Here is a 15,291-nt window from a genome sequence, read left to right as displayed (position 1 = left end):
ATCTGGAAGATAGTGGTTTACCTTAGTCAAGCGTTGTCTCAAACAAAACATTCCCTTTTATTTAAAGATTTATTTATTTTAGAAAGGGGGGGAGCCCAAGCAGGGTGGGGGACAGAAGGAGAGGGAGAGAGAGAATCCCTGAGCAGACTCCCTACTGGGCACAGAGCCCGACGACATTGGGACTCCATCCCAGGACCTGGAGATCATGACCTTAGCTGAAATCAAGTGCGGGCCGCCCAATTGACCGAGTCGCCCAGGGGCCCCTCAACACAGAATGTTTCATAAAACCATCAGAGACAGATCAAGATTTTTTTTTAAGTTTTAGAAAGTTACCTGTTTCTATACCAAATTATAAAACATCGCTGACCCCTGCCCATATATTCTGTAAAGGCTCATTAAATTAATCCTAGACGTTTATCACATAGTAGTAGGCCTCGTCAATCTTACATCTTACCAAGCATCTAAAAATCAATTTCAGGGTGCCTAGGTGGCTCAGTCAGTTAAGCGTCTGCCTTAGGCTCAGGTCATGATCTCAGGGTCCTGGGATCATTGAGCTCCGTGTTGGGCTCCTTACTCAGTGGGGAGTCTGCCTCTCCCTCTCCATCTGCTGCTTCCCCCACTCATGATCTCTCGCGCGCTCTCTCTCAAATAAATAAATAAAATTAAAAAAAATCAATTTCAAATTGATTCTAAATACATACCTATATTCTTTAAAATAGCAAACTCCTTGAACTTGCACCTCTCTTTCGTTCACTGGAATTTTTATGTAAAAGAAACAGTTTAGCTAGACTAATAGAGTGTTAGAGGTGAGCCCTGTTTGTGTGTCCACACATCTGTGCACAGGAAAGCAAAGCGTGCGGGCTACTCTCCAGCTACAGTTGCAGGGGTGAGAGCCCAAGCCCTTGGTCAGAGGATGTTGGATTTATAGGCAAGCTGCGTCCCTGCAGAACATCCAGGGCCTTTCCTTGATATCTGGAGCGTGTCAGGGGATCTAGCACATTCTTCACAGAGATGCTTGGAAGCATCTGGCTGGTTTTTGCTCCTTGACCTGACCAGGCCTCTCCTAGAGGTGCAGCTGTGTGTTCACAGGGGTGTAGAGTCCAAACACAATAAGAAAGAGTCTACCCACTGTGGAAGCAGCAGTTTATCTGGAAGGGGAAAAGAGGCCAGAGACACAGCAGAAGGAATGAAGCTCGGGGTCTGTTACATTAGAAATTTTAAGAGCGTCGGATGCCAAACCACATTACATTTCAGGTTTGGTATGCAAAGGGGATGGTTCACATAAAACATTCCTCGTTTTCATTCTTGATTTTTGCCCACATGTTTGTACTCCCCATCCATTTGTCCATTCATTCCACAAGTATTTATCAAGTGGCTGACCCTGTGTTTATCACCTGATGGCAAGACCCCCGCAATATGCCTACCTTCACGGCGCTTATGGTTCAGTGGGGGACACAGGTGGTCATGGTGTCGCATGGTGTCATGAAAATATTGCATTTTTAAATACATTCTTTGAAAAGAGCCCACATGCAGCGGGCTGATTTTCTGAATTCTCTCCAAAAAGTCCTGACTGTTGATAAGCAATGGAATTTCCCACCGGGGTCATTTAAAGGTGGATGTGGTTTCAGCAGAGACTGACTTACTGACGCTGTTGCTCGTGTTGTGGGAAGGATTTGGGAATATTTGCAGATTTCTTTTTAAGAACGGACTACGTTAAAAACGGCTTATAAAGCAGGGTTGATAGAAATACTTGGGTCTTGAGGAGGAGGAGGAGGAAAATGGTATCTCTGGGGTCAGATCAAAGTCAGTATCTGAACGGAGCTTTGAAGACAATGCTTAAGGGAGACCTCTTTTGCAACTCAGGCCTTTTTAGACAAGCCCCTGGGGCCCACCAGGCCTCCCTCTGGGAAGGACAGGCCAGGTACCTCGCACTTATGGGCTGGCCAGCCTCTTCCCTGTATACCCAAGACATCCGGTAAAAAAAAAAGGAAAAGAAAATGCATGAACTTCTGGCTCCTAGCGTTCTTGTGTCTTTCTACCTTCTTTACCCTCCTTTCTTTCTCCTGCCTCTTTCCATCCCTCTACTTCTCCTTCCTCTCTCCTTTCCTCTCCCATTCTCTCTGCTTCTCTTCCGTGTGCCCAGCTCTGACTCTTCCCCACCCCACCCCACCCGCTCCCCGCTTGAACTTTGTTTCACGGTTTTTAAATCTACAGATAAAAATAACCCTCATTTATAAGCCTGGGGACGTAAAGTAATAGTAATGTTGTTGGTAGGTGAGCCTATGCGTCACTGCTCCAGGGCCCTGGGAACCTTTCTTTTTCTACCTGCCCCAAAGCCGGGCCCTCCGGAGACCCCGACCCTGAGAAAGAGTCCTGAGAAAGAGTCCGGTGCCTCCCCGCCTGCAGCCCAGCCCTCGGTGCCCCGGGGCTCACCTCACCCAGAGCAGTTATGGGGGCCTGGAGCCACCCCCTGTCCCCTACTAGCCAGCTTTGTCAAATATCCTACTTGCTCAGAGCCGGAGGGGGAATGACGTCAGAGACTGAGTTAGCCCCAGGCAGGGAGTTCAGGGAGGAGAACTCCAGGACACAGTCATTTGGAGTCGGTTCAAGGAAGTAGCAAGTCAGCAGCCACGCCTCGTGCTCAGGTGCCTCCTTGCACACCGCGGCTCGCTTCTTGGAGCACTTCTGGGTCCCACATGATGGACAGGACCCTGGGCTAACCTGTCAGGAGGATGCGGAGCTTCAGCCGGGGGAGGCGATAGTACTGGAGCAGGTTGAAAGAGCATCCTTACGGATCCAAGATGTCCTATTTTTATTTAAAGAAATGACTCAGAAGTAGACCCCGATACCCTGGAAACCTGTTTAAAGAGTCATTGTCCTTGAGTTTTGTCTTCCTCACCCCCACGTGGCATCTCAGCTGGGCCTCATGATGATACCCATTGTCTACAGGGCAGAGCCAAGTTCACGGTCGAGAGTACAGGCCCTCCTTTCTTTGACTACCTTCTCAGCTTCCTGTGCTCATCGTCCTCTGCTCCTCATTACGCCTCTGCCATCTGCCCGCCGGCCCGCAGTATCACCTGGCTTATCCTTGTCCAGTGCAGGGAGACATCTCTGGGGAGCCTGCCCTGCTTTCCCATAGGACTCTCTGTCAGTGCCCTGAGTGTGGAGCTTTATAGTCTGTTTGACACACTGTTGACCCTTGAGCAACAGGGGTTTGAGCCACGCGGGTCCACTTACACACAGATTTCTTTCCCAGTAAACATAGTACACTATAGTAAATGTATTTTCTTTTCCTTGTGATTTTCTAAATGACATTTTCTTTTCTCTAGCTTACTTTGTTGTAAGAATACAGTGTATAATACATAAAATATACAAGTATGTGTTCATCGACTATTTGTATTATTGGCAAGACTTCTGGTCAACAGTAGGCTATTAGTAGTTAGGTTTTGGGGGAGCCAAAAGTTGTATGTGGATTTTTGATGGCTCAGGTGTTGGTTTTTCAAGGGTCAACTGGATATCGGTTTTCCTCCCAGACTACAAGTCCCTTCAGGGAGGGCCTGTATCGTATTCATCTTTGTATCACTAGCACTTTGCATACCATCTGACAATTCCAGCTCTGATGCTTCTGGAATGAATAAATAATCAGGGGTTCTGTAGGGTTAAAAAATGCAAAGTCATGGGGACCTTTTAATGTAGGACAATAGATATGTTTTTCCCATTAAAAAGAAGCTTAAAATTGATAATATAAGTTTAAATACACACATTTAAAAAAAGAATATTCTATTTGGTAGCATCTGCTTAAGAAAGACTTGGTGTTAAATACTTTGTGACAGAAGGGAAGCCCTTCGTTTTCATTTTATTTTATTTTTTTATTTTTTTAAAGATTTTATTTATTTATTCATGAGAGAGAGAGAGAGAGGCAGAGGGAGGAGCAGGCTCCCAAGGAGCAGGGAGCCCGATGTGGGACTCGATTCCAGGACCCTGAGATCATGACCTCAGCCAAAGGCAGACGCTTAACCATCTGAGTCACCCAGGCGCCCTCGTTTTTCATTTTAGCTTTTGGTCTACTTCCTTTGACTCTCAGGATCTGTGCTTCAGGTAATTCTCTGGGAATCCTGAAGAGGACCTTCTCAGATCAGGCGTTATTCGGCCGTGTTCCTCCTCAGTGACGGGTGCTCATTTTATACCTGAACACATTTGTTTGACAGAAGTGCTCTCCCAATCCTTAAAATTGCAGTGACTTCTTAGAGAAGATAAGGAACCAGATGGGAGAGAGTTCCACCGACAGGAGAATCTCTCATTCAGCCCCTCTGGGCGGGTGGCCGCCACCGCACTAGTCCTGCAGGGAGGAGGCGTCAGGGCTGACGACATTTGTCCCCAGAGAGCCTCCGTCATACTTTGACTCGATGCAGGGGCTTCCTTGTTCTCCGAGTTTATTCCCGTAGATTATTTCTGCCCCAGTCCCGTGGAACTAGGAGGTAGAAAGCACATAGATGCCAGGTACACGAGCAACATCGTGATCATTACGTTGATGAAAAAATTCACCCGTTTCACTGGCTCAAGAACATAGAAATGGTCTCTGAAGAGATGACTGGTACAGTCTGTATCCCTCCCCTAGCAGGATCTGTACTTTGTCTGAGCCCCCACGGAACCACTTTTTGACTTAGATTGCAAAAAAGATGGCTTTTTTTGGGAATGCTCACGTGGATCTTCTTTTTTTCACTAATATTCTTTTTTTTTTAAAGATTTTATTTATTTATTTGAGAGAGAGAGAATGAGAGAGAACACATGAGAGGGGGGAGGGTCAGAGGGAGAAGCAGACTCCCCGCCGAGCAGGGAGCCCGACGTGGGACTCGATCCAGGGACTCCAGGATCATGACCTGAGCCGAAGGCAGTCGCTTAACCAACTGAGCCACCCAGGCGCCCTTTTTCACTAATATTCTTGGGCCCTGCTTTCTCCATCCATAAAACGAGGTAGTTGTAGATAATCTCAGGAATTGTACTTTATAATTTATAAAGTAATTCTACTTTATAGCTCTGTCTCCTTTTGTTGTTCGTATTTCAAATTCTCAAATCACTATTCTTTTATTTTTGTGAGAAGAACAGGCAATCAGTGTCCGGTTCCCCACAGGTAAATGGCAGCCTTTATTGGAAAAATGTATATGTTGGAAAGACAGCTCTCAATTGTGATGACATAAACAATTGCCACTTTCAAGGACCAGTAACTAAGGAATTACAGGAAAACACTGAATCTTCTGCCAACATAACTGCCGCAACCCGAGATGGCCTGAGTACAAAGGATATTTATACAGTGGGTTTCAGAAGAATAATTCAAATGCACAAGAGCCTCATCTTGTAATGTTATCACAAGAATGTCCAGACAATGTTTTCTTTAACTCCAGGAAGAGCAATTTAGAAGGCTAGATCCTGCCACATGGGTCCAGCTGCATGTTTAATACTCTTGGAAAAAATTGTTCTATAAACACAGAAATCACCAAGTACAGAGGCTTGAAGGATATTTCTTTCTTTGCTTACCGTTTTCAGAACCTTGTATACACAAGAGCACAAAATTAATAAACACTATCAAATTTGCTGTTATCATAAACCAGGCAGCAATATTTTATTTACACTACAGGCTATCCTGGAATTTCACTCTTAAATGGTTTGAAAGCACTGAACATCGAACCAAGTGTAATTGGAGTTCGCGAAACATGGCTCAGAGTTACATAGTCAGTCTCCCTAGTGAACACTTTGTAAAACTTTTCACTTTTAGCAAATTAAATATTGCCACTTGAGAACATATTCCTGAAGAAGACTGCGTCCGTGTTTTTAACACCCCGGGGGCACATCTGCCCACCAAGTACGCCCACGGCCTCATTCTTTCCAGCAGTTCCAGCATGCTTATATGGGGACAGCACTTGAGGCCAAGAAGCTCCTCCCACCTCCCTCCACACCCTCCTCATTCCCCACCCCCACCCCCATCCCTGCACACTCTGTGCGCACCCTGGAAAAATGCAGGATGACTGGCACGGAGATGCATTCCTTTTCCTCTCTGAAAGGCTTGAGGTGTTTTCTAGAGGGCCATTGACCATGGTCACTGCGTTCTCCACTGCGTGATAATCTGTTCTTGGGAGCCAGGCTTCCCTTTATCCTGCTATCTGAATACCTGAGCAGCGGAAGGATAATCTTTTCATAGCGGAGAAGTGATCCGCCCCCGGGGACATAGGGCAGTTTTTCTAGTGCAAGGGCAGATTGTGCTTCCCAATGTCACATCAAGGTCAAGGGGAATGTTCTTTTGGCGTCTCAGGTTTACCAACTCCGACACCCCCTCCCTCTGGTCGCTGTGGTTTCTTACTCTTCAAATTTATGCATCATAAAGGGGAGCTCATGGAAAATCTTTTTACAGAAATGAACATATTGTTTCTATCCCGGCCTGTCTATTTTGGGGGCAGCGAGAAAGGGACGATGTAAGGCAGCATCACGTGTTTGAAGCGGACACACAGCCCTGCCAGGATGAGAGCTCTAATGCCGGCTCACCCTGGATCCAGAGCCCATGTAGCTTTCTGTGATGGGGTCAACAGTGGGGACTTTGAAGGAAGTGAAATGCGTTCAAACAACAAACTGCCCCGAGGCTAATTTTTTTTTTTTTGTAAGTATCGCTGAAAATCACAACTGTTGAAAGGGTGAGTTTCAGGGGCACCTGGGTGGCTCAGTCGTTAAGCGTCTGCCTTCGGCTCAGGTCATAATCCCAGCGTCCTGGGATGGAGCCCGGCATCGGGCTCCCTGCTCATTGGGGAGTCTGCTTCTCTCCCTCTCTCTCCCTCTGCCTCTCCCCCCAGCTCATGTTCTCACTCACTCTGCTCTCTCTCTCTCTCTGTCTCAAATAAATAAATAAATAATCTTTAAAAAGGGGGGAGTGAGTTTCAGTTCTTCACCCAGAAGGGTGGCTAAAGGTGACATCCCTTGGCTAAAGGTGACAACAGACAGCAGGACGACATCGCGAGGATGCTCACAGGAACCTGCTCTTTCTCTTCTTGTCAACAGGCTGTTGAAGAGCCGGGCGTCACGATGACCGAGCGCTTTGACTGCCACCATTGTGAAGAATCTCTCTTTGGCAAGAAGTACATCCTGAGGGAGGAGAGCCCCTACTGCGTGGCGTGCTTTGAGGCCCTCTATGCCAACACTTGCGAGGAGTGTGGGAAGCCCATCGGCTGTGACTGCAAGGTACCCCTGGGCCTCCCCCGGGTCGCGCCCGCTACTCCGGGATCCCTCAGTGCTCCCCAGAAACCATGGGTTTTTGTGTGGTTTGTGCCGAAGCTCTGACCCTTAGTGCCTATTTAATTCCGTCTCTGATGGGCTTCTCTCCTCCGGCCAAGAAGCCTTTCGGAGCCTCCTCCCTCCACTCCTAATTCCGTAGCACTTGGTGAGTGCATTTCCAGTACGTTCACGCTGTGTCCTGAGCACACCTCTTACGTTCTGGCTATTGGTGTCCTGATCGAACACCCCACCCCCACCCCCACCACCTCCCCAGTGAAGGTGTGGCTTTCTAGAGGGCAACGCCGTCTCACTCGTGTTTGCCCTGTGCTGACTCAGGAGTAGCAGGTGCCCCTGAGTAAATACTGGGTGAGTGACCCAGAACGGATTCCCCGATAAATGGGCAGGTAAAGCACTGACTTCACTGGAACATTAGGGGCTCTCTTCTTCTCAGTGGGAGAAGATCAGGATTGGTAGCATTTCTTTTTCAAGGGGAAAGGCTCATGCCTAAGGGATGACCAGCTTTCCCTCTGTGGATGGCAACAACAGGTTCAGAGGAGGCTGCAGGCCATTCGTGCTGACTGGCTGGGGTTGATGGCTGAGGACCCTGGCCCGTGCTTCTCAGCACATCTTAGTCCAACCTGGACCACCCAGCAGTCCCCCTGGAAGTCCGTCCCTGTTGCTAAGACCTCTGATATCTTCACCTGCTAACCAGTTGCTAAGACACACTTGATAAGACTTTAAGGGGCTGCCCTCCTCGGAGCCACAGAATTGGTACGCACTGGGGTCCCTTGGGGAGCCCCAAAGGAGTCCCCAGCTGAACAGACTTCAAGGCGATTCGGGGCATCTTGGTATCTCTTTGCCGCTCTCTTCCCTTGCACTCTGCAGGGAGCTTTGCCACTTTCCTCGTGGTCACAACCATCAGTACGTAGCTGCTGCCCGACGGGTCAGGCCGTGCCTGCATCGGGCGGTTGTGACCCAGCCAGTGCGCGGGTGTGACGTTTTCTTTCCTCTGTCACGTCATTCCCAGGAAAGGCCGGAAGCGGAGGGCCGCACCGTCCGTTTCTGCTGCTGGGTATTTGGTGACAGTTGGGGAATAACTTCCATCCTGTGTAGAGGGCAGCCTTGGCCCCGGGCAGAGACAAAGGCTCTGCAGCCTGGGCCACTTGAAACCAGGCTGCAGCCACGTAACTTTTGGCCACGGAATCGGGGAGGCCTGCCTAAAAGAACCCGAGCAGCTGCAGTCCTGTGTAAACTTCAGAACGTGCGGAGGTGGGGCTGCCCTGAGCAAAAAGTGGCTGATCTGGCTTGTCTAAAAAGCGAGAGATACTGTCCGGTCTCTAGCGCTGTCTCATGTATGTGTCACTGTCCCTCATGGGTTCTTGGAAGGCTCTTGGTCCCTGTTCCTTTATTTCTGAAGCCAGGCATAAATGCTCCGACCCCAAACTGCCCGGTTCTAGTCCTGGCTCTGTGTCTCACTGGCTGTGTGAGCTTGCGCTGATTACTTGACCCCTCTGTGCCCATCTTCCCCTTTATGAAATGCAGATAAAACAGGTGCCAGCGTGATGAGGTTATTACCGCAGGTGGATCCCAAGCCAGAAACCATGGGTTTTTGTGTGGTTTGTGCCGAAGCATTCCGAATAGCAGCCAATGGTCTCGTAAACTCCATCTGACTACTTCCCTATTCTTTCTGCAACACGTTCCCTCCACACACCCCCTGGGAGCTTTGCCCTCCCTCTAGGTCAGTTTGCATTGTGGGAACATCAATAAAAATGTCTGGTTTGAGGAAGAACCAAGAGACAGAGGGGAAAAAAATGATCTCTTATAAAAGTTTAACCTGGAATGGGCTTAAGTAGGTGAAAGGCTCAGATATTTGGACAAAGAATAACCCTGGTTTAGAGGACACGTTTTGGATATTTGGAGCTAGTCATCCTTGACCGGTGGCTAAAGTAAAAACAAAAGAGCAGTCCCTTCTCATTTCTCCAATACGATTTAGTGCAAAGACCCTTAAAACTAGTTACTCTTCGGCACACACTTGATGAGCAGATAAACAAGAATCCCCCAAACGGGGCCAAAATCAACAAGACTGCTGCAAAGCTAGGCGTTAATCATGCTGAACTTTTCAACCCCGATTCACGTGTTACTATACGTGGAATTATGCCATGTGGCTTTCTGCATTGTGGAAGGAAAAGGGATGCTTCCTTGAAGTTCGCCTTGGCTCTTTGGGGCTCTTGAATATTTGGAATGGTTTGCTCCGCTGTCAGAAGTCATTATGTCATTGACTTTGGCGAGGAAGCAATGATAGGAAAAACATTCCTGTTATTTCAGGAAGTAAAGCCCCAAGTCTTGGCAGGTGGGGCACTCAATAGAGCCACTTGAGCTGGCAGATCTGGTGGCCCTTCCCTTGCCTTAAAATAGAGGCACCAGGAGCCCTGCTCAGCGTCTCCTCCGAAGGACACGTGAGTGTGTATAGATTTAAAATCTTGGCACACCAGTGGGAATCAGGCTCATTTTGCGGGTACTGAGAGACTTTTATGTGATATAGTTGGGACTTCAGGACCTGTTTGGATAATTAGCTCACATAGGTTTGAAAACGTTTCTATGCACTTAGTTGTATTTGCCATTTCTGTTTAGTTACTCTGGGGAGATGTTGTGCTCTCAAAGGGGAGAAATTATTCATTTTAGGACCAGTGGAATAGGTGAGAACAGGTAATGCAAATAAACTTTCATGCTCCTCTAACATTACCCTGTTCCTGAAATTTTTCTTGGACCTCTGTGGATACTAGAACAAAAAATTTTTGGCCCGATGACAGATATTTTCGGATGGTTCTACTTATGTTCTTGGCTTCAAAAAAATCAAGACACTAAGGAAAATGTAGGCGAGGCCCATAACTCGAGACAGCTGCTAGTACTGTGCACTTCACAAATCAGGGACTTGAACAAACTCTGGGCTGCATGGCTAGCTCAGTGTGTTTCTAGAACATACTTTCCAGCTTCTGAGTAATTAAGTGGGAAACATGGAATTGATAATCAGTTTGGCACAAGCCCACCCACCAAACTGTAAGTTTCTCAGCGAACGTCTGTAAAGTTCTCAAGGATCAGAAAATCTCTGGGGTCCTTGGACTGAAAATAGCCAGGGGACTGAAGGGGAGGCAGAGGCTCTTACCCCTCCATGTGAAATCCAGCTGTCTCTGCTGTACTTCTAGAAGTCTCCTGACCACGGCCGGTGTAGGCATGAGGTCTGATCAGAAACACCTGTTCGAAAAACAAACTGAGGGTTCTAGAGGGGAGGGGGGTGGGAGGATGGGTTAGCCTGGTGGTGGATATTGAGGAGGGCACGTTCTGCATGGAGCACTGGGTGTTATGCACAAACAATGAATCATGGAACACTTCATCTAGAACTAATGATGTGGTGTATGGGGATTAACATAATAAAAAAAAAAAAAGAAACACCTGTTCGTCCTGCCCTCGAGCAGGACGCAGGCCTCCCCCCGCCCCACCTCTGGGCCGTTGTGGGAAAGGCTACTATTCCAGACACGTACCAGACACGTCCTCACAGTCCAACTCCCGCACCCCGCACTTTTTTATTCGTGGAGGTGCTTTTTAAGTGCTTAGTGAGTGAATTGTCTTTTTAGAGTTTCCATGTAATTTGTCCGCAGAGTTTGTAATGAGCACTGAAAATATGTCTATTTATTTGGACATCCTCCCGTAAGAGAAAAATCTGTTTCTAGAGGGAAATGAAGGAAGCAGGATCCTCAGAGCTGGGAATGAGGCTGACCAAGTGGGTCACACAGGAAGGGCTTCTAAGGCCCTGAAAGACCAAAGGGGCACACCACTCAGCAGCGATACCTCCCCCTGCCAACGTGGGCCTCGAGCCACACGTGCCTGGGTCCACCTTCTGTCAGCTGAGGCGTGGAGACCTTTATGTCGCCTATAAGCCTGTGTTTCCATGGCTGGAACCGGGATGGCCTGCAACTGTCGCGGTAATTAAGTGAGTTACCACGTTTGGGACACCTGAGACGGGGCTCCACAGAGCGCGTGTTGTCTTTTCTGCCACCATCCTTCTTCGGGACCTTTGTTCTTAAGTATTTGAAGGAACATGCAGTTGAAAACATGATACCCTGGCAGTCTCAAAGCATTGGGTATCTGTTCAAAGTACGGAGCGTGAAGGGCTCTGAGCATCTATTTATCAAGTGAAATCGCGGGGATTTGAGGAGGGGTGGGTTTGGGAAATCCGCGTCTGAACTTCCCCCAGCCCAGGAGGGGTGGCCTCAGCACCAGCCTCAGTCCAAGCGACCCTGCTGCCCCCCCCCGCCCGGAGGGGCCCATCTTCAGCTAGCCCAAGGCTCGAGGGTCCTGCCAGCCACCTGCTCGTCCCCCTGGCTCAGCTGGAGTCTCAGGGCAAGTTCGGAGCCAGGCAACAAGGGCTTCCCATATTAGGAATGTTTCTGAAGTGGAAAAATAATGAGATCTGAAAGGAAGTGTTCGGGCCTAATCTTACATTGTTTATCAACATTTTACTGCAATTTATGACATTTCCATGAGCACAGAATTAGCCTTGGTATGTTTTCTGGGATGTGTAAAAGATCTATCCTTTCTTTCCCTCTCTCTTTCCTTCTCCTTCACTCTCTCTAGAGGACTTTAAAACCACGATGTTTCAAGGACATTTTGAGGTTCTTCAACGTCAGTGAGTCTATACTTCTTAACCTTGTACCTCCAGCATTGAAAGTGTGTCCTTGGTGTACTGGATACATAACAGAATTAAGCTAGATGGACTAGTTGGTCCTAAGAACGAAAACTAACCATCTCTCTGGAGCTGTGCACGCAAGAAAGGAGAAGGGCCTCTAGGTACCAAGACTTTAGGAGAAGGATTCAGCGTGACGTGAAGCTCGGGGCCAGGCACGCGGGTGTGGTCTGCTGTAACAGCCTCGGGGCCTTTGGGTGGGTAGTTGCCAGCCCACCTCTCAGCTCCGGGGGCTCCTGTGCCTAAAATCCTGCCCCATGCCGAGACGCAGAGGAGAATGTCGTCTTGGCCAGAAGCCTCAGCATGCCCTCAGAAAGCCGAACCGGCAGGGTTTAGTTGCTGTCCTCTTGCCATAAAGTCTTTTCTCGCTTCCTCTCTATTGTGGGCTTTCTTAAGAAGTGAGTCCAAGAGGAAGCGGGGACATGAATTTATTAGCTTAACTCCGACTTCCAAAGAGAGCACAAGCTGGGAGCCCAAGAAAGAGAATTACAGGGAAACCTGATAGCGGAATGAGTTGGATAAGGCTTGCCATGCAGGATTTTGAAAAAGCTGTTGACACAGGCGCGTGGCCGCAGCGGGCTCGCTGGGGGCGGGCATGACCCCCCTCCGGCCGGGGCAGCTCACAGAGCAGGTGGCATGCGGGCTGGGCCTTACAGCTGGGCGGGGTTCTGCCAGTCGGAGAGCAGGGGAAGGGCCTTCCAAGGCCAGGCCCTGCGTGGGCCGCGGCGCAGAGGTGTGACGGGCTGGGCGCTGGGCTTCGGAAGGTCCGGAAGGCTCACGTGGGTGCCTGAGGTCTAGTGAGCCACGCGGCTGGTACCCCGAGCAGGGAGGAGCACGTTCTAGGGTCGTGACTGCCAGCACATCAGCTGAACCCGTAGCTGCCGTGCTCTCAGGTTCACTGGAGGAAGAATGGGTGTCTGCAGTGCTTCCGACCCATGGGAACATTGAAACGAGCTTTTCCACGCCTGTCCGTGCTCGGCGACCACTGCGCCATTCTTTCCTCCCATCTGGGGCCTCGCTAAGCAGGGTGGAGGCCATGGGGACATCTGGTGGCTTTGCTGTCACGATGTCACCCGTAGAAGTTTCTCCCTCAGTTTTTTGAAGATCAGCCTGGTAAGGCAAGTTTCCTTGAACCCGTATTTCCGTTCCTTCTTGTCTCACTAACACGCTGTGTAGCCTGTCTGTCGATGCCGATGTCCTGGGCAGAGCCCACACGCAGTGCGGGGCCTGAGACGGCCTCCCCTCGGCCCTCAAGCCCTCCCGGGGTTTCTCTTCTCAGCCAGGCTGTGGGCGAGTCGTGGAGCACGGAAAACGCTTGCAGCTTTTCCACAGGGTCAGTCCTGCTGGGGTGTCTGGTCTGCACAGAGGGCACCCACCTAACATCGGCAAAGGCTTTTCCACCTGCTGTGTAATAGTCAAAACCTAGTTTTTTAGTTGCACTGAAATACGCATAAGCTAAAATATACCATCTGTGCCCTTTAGAAGAGTGCAGGTCAGTAGCACCACATGTATTCACACTGCTGTGCGGCCGACCTCCCAGACTCTTCATCTTGCAAAATTTGAAACTCTGTCCCCAGGAAAGACTAACTCCCCGCCGCCCTCCCCCAGCCTCTGGCTCCCACCACTCTACTTCCTGTCTCTGCATTGGACTACTAGGTACCTCGTCCAAGTGGACTCATACAGTATTCGTCCCTTTGCATCTGGCTCATTTCACTGAGCGTAATGTCCTCAGGGCTCCTGCACGTTGTAGCACGTGTCAGAATTTCCTTGCCTTTTTGAGGCTGCATAATATTCCCTCGTGTGTACGTACCACATTTTTCTTTCTTTCTTTTTTTTAATATTTTGTTTATTTATTTGACAGAGAGAGAGGGAACACAAGCAGGGGGAGTGGGAGAGGGAGAAGCAGGCTTCCTGCTGAGCAGGGACTCTGACGCGGGACTCAATTCCAGGACCCTGGGATCATGACCTGAGCTGAAGGCAGACGCTTAGTGACTGAGCCATCCAGGCGCCCCATACCACATTTTTCTTATCCGTGCAATCCGTTGATGGACATTGGGGTTGCTTCCACTTTTTTTGGTGCCAGTGGATGATGCTGCTACGGATACAGGTGTACAAATTCCTGCTTTCGATTCTTTATGCATATATCCAGATGTGGCATTGCTGGATCATATGGTGATCCGATTTTTAAGTTTTTGAGGAACTGCCAATACTGTTTTCCGTAACAAAAAAAAAAATGTTAAATGCATTTATTCTGATTCCATTATCACACTGATCATGATCAAAAACTCCCAACTCTTCTTAAATGAGGCTGACTCCCGTTCTTATCTGATAGGACTTTAATGGCTTGTTTGACTTTATTCAAAGTCTCAACAAAGACAGTGCTGAGCTGCATTCATTTACGTACAAAATGTGGCATTACTTCTGAATGTTTTCAGTGGATATGTACAGATCTCGTCAAGGGTACAGTTTTTGAAAGCAAAGAGTAACGCAGGCTCGACCAGGAGTTTACCTGGAATGGCTCACTGCAGATAGCTTCTGAATCTGAGGGACATGAACTTGAACCTTGCTTGGCTCAGCTACGTGCGTGCCCGGGTGTGACTGTGGGCATGTTACTGAGCCTCCGTAATAATACTTACCTTGCAGGGCTGTGCAGTGCCTGAACTCACAACCTGGCAATGAGTATCATGGTTGGTGTCCCAGAAGGAGAAAAATAATGATTTCTTCCTGAAAAACACGGGCTTCACAGTTTATGATGAGTTTGCCTATATAGTCGCTAACTCAAATTCTAACAGTTTATACTTTGTTTCCTTTGTCAAAATAACCAGCCGGGCCGGGTGATTTTTTCCTCTCCCATTTCAATAGTTCGTCCCCTCTCTGCTGCCTTCAGGATCATCTTAACCTCCTCCCTCCCGCCCCAGCCGGGACTTGGATTCCCCCGCCGGGCCCTGGGCTGTCCCTCCCGCCTGACCACACCTCTGCCAGGGACCCCTCTCTCTCACACCTCTGCTGTGCTCATGCTCTTTCTCTGCCTGAAAAGTCCCTCTCCGGCCCCCTCTGCCCACCTCCCTGCTGTCCAGGGGCCGTCCACACCAGAAGTCTCTCCTGACCCCTTCCCTCCAGCTGAAACCAGAGCCCTGTCCCTGTCCTCTCTGAAATGCCCTGTGCTCTGAGCCATGTGCTCTGTTTCTCTCTCACCAGTTGCCAACGAGTTGCATGTTCTGTGTTCCTCTTCCTTACAGGTCACACCTAAGGGAAACCCATGTGTTTTTGGAAAACATCTCTTTCTCACACAC

The 15,291-nt window shown here is 49.0% G+C and overlaps 1 protein-coding gene across 6 annotated transcripts in view; it reads left to right on the top strand.

The window, feature by feature from the left end:
- The window catches only part of FHL2 (four and a half LIM domains 2), a 66,637-nt gene that overhangs the window by 37,908 nt on the left and 13,438 nt on the right, over positions 1-15,291 (top strand). For all 6 annotated transcript variants that reach the window (XM_035001879.1, XM_035001876.1, XM_035001877.1 and 3 more), the window contains one exon: positions 7,045-7,224. In XM_035001879.1, the coding sequence (XP_034857770.1) occupies positions 7,069-7,224 (156 nt within the window). In that variant the 5' untranslated portion in view covers positions 7,045-7,068. The remainder of the gene's footprint in view (positions 1-7,044; positions 7,225-15,291) is intronic.

The sequence above is a fragment of the Mirounga leonina genome, unplaced genomic scaffold, assembly GCF_011800145.1.
Source record: "Mirounga leonina isolate KUSES-001 unplaced genomic scaffold, KU_Mleo_1.0 Mir_125, whole genome shotgun sequence".
NCBI lineage: Eukaryota > Metazoa > Chordata > Mammalia > Carnivora > Phocidae > Mirounga > Mirounga leonina.
The sequence above is the reverse complement of the archived record's forward strand: the minus strand, read 5'-3'. Positions and strand labels throughout refer to the sequence as shown.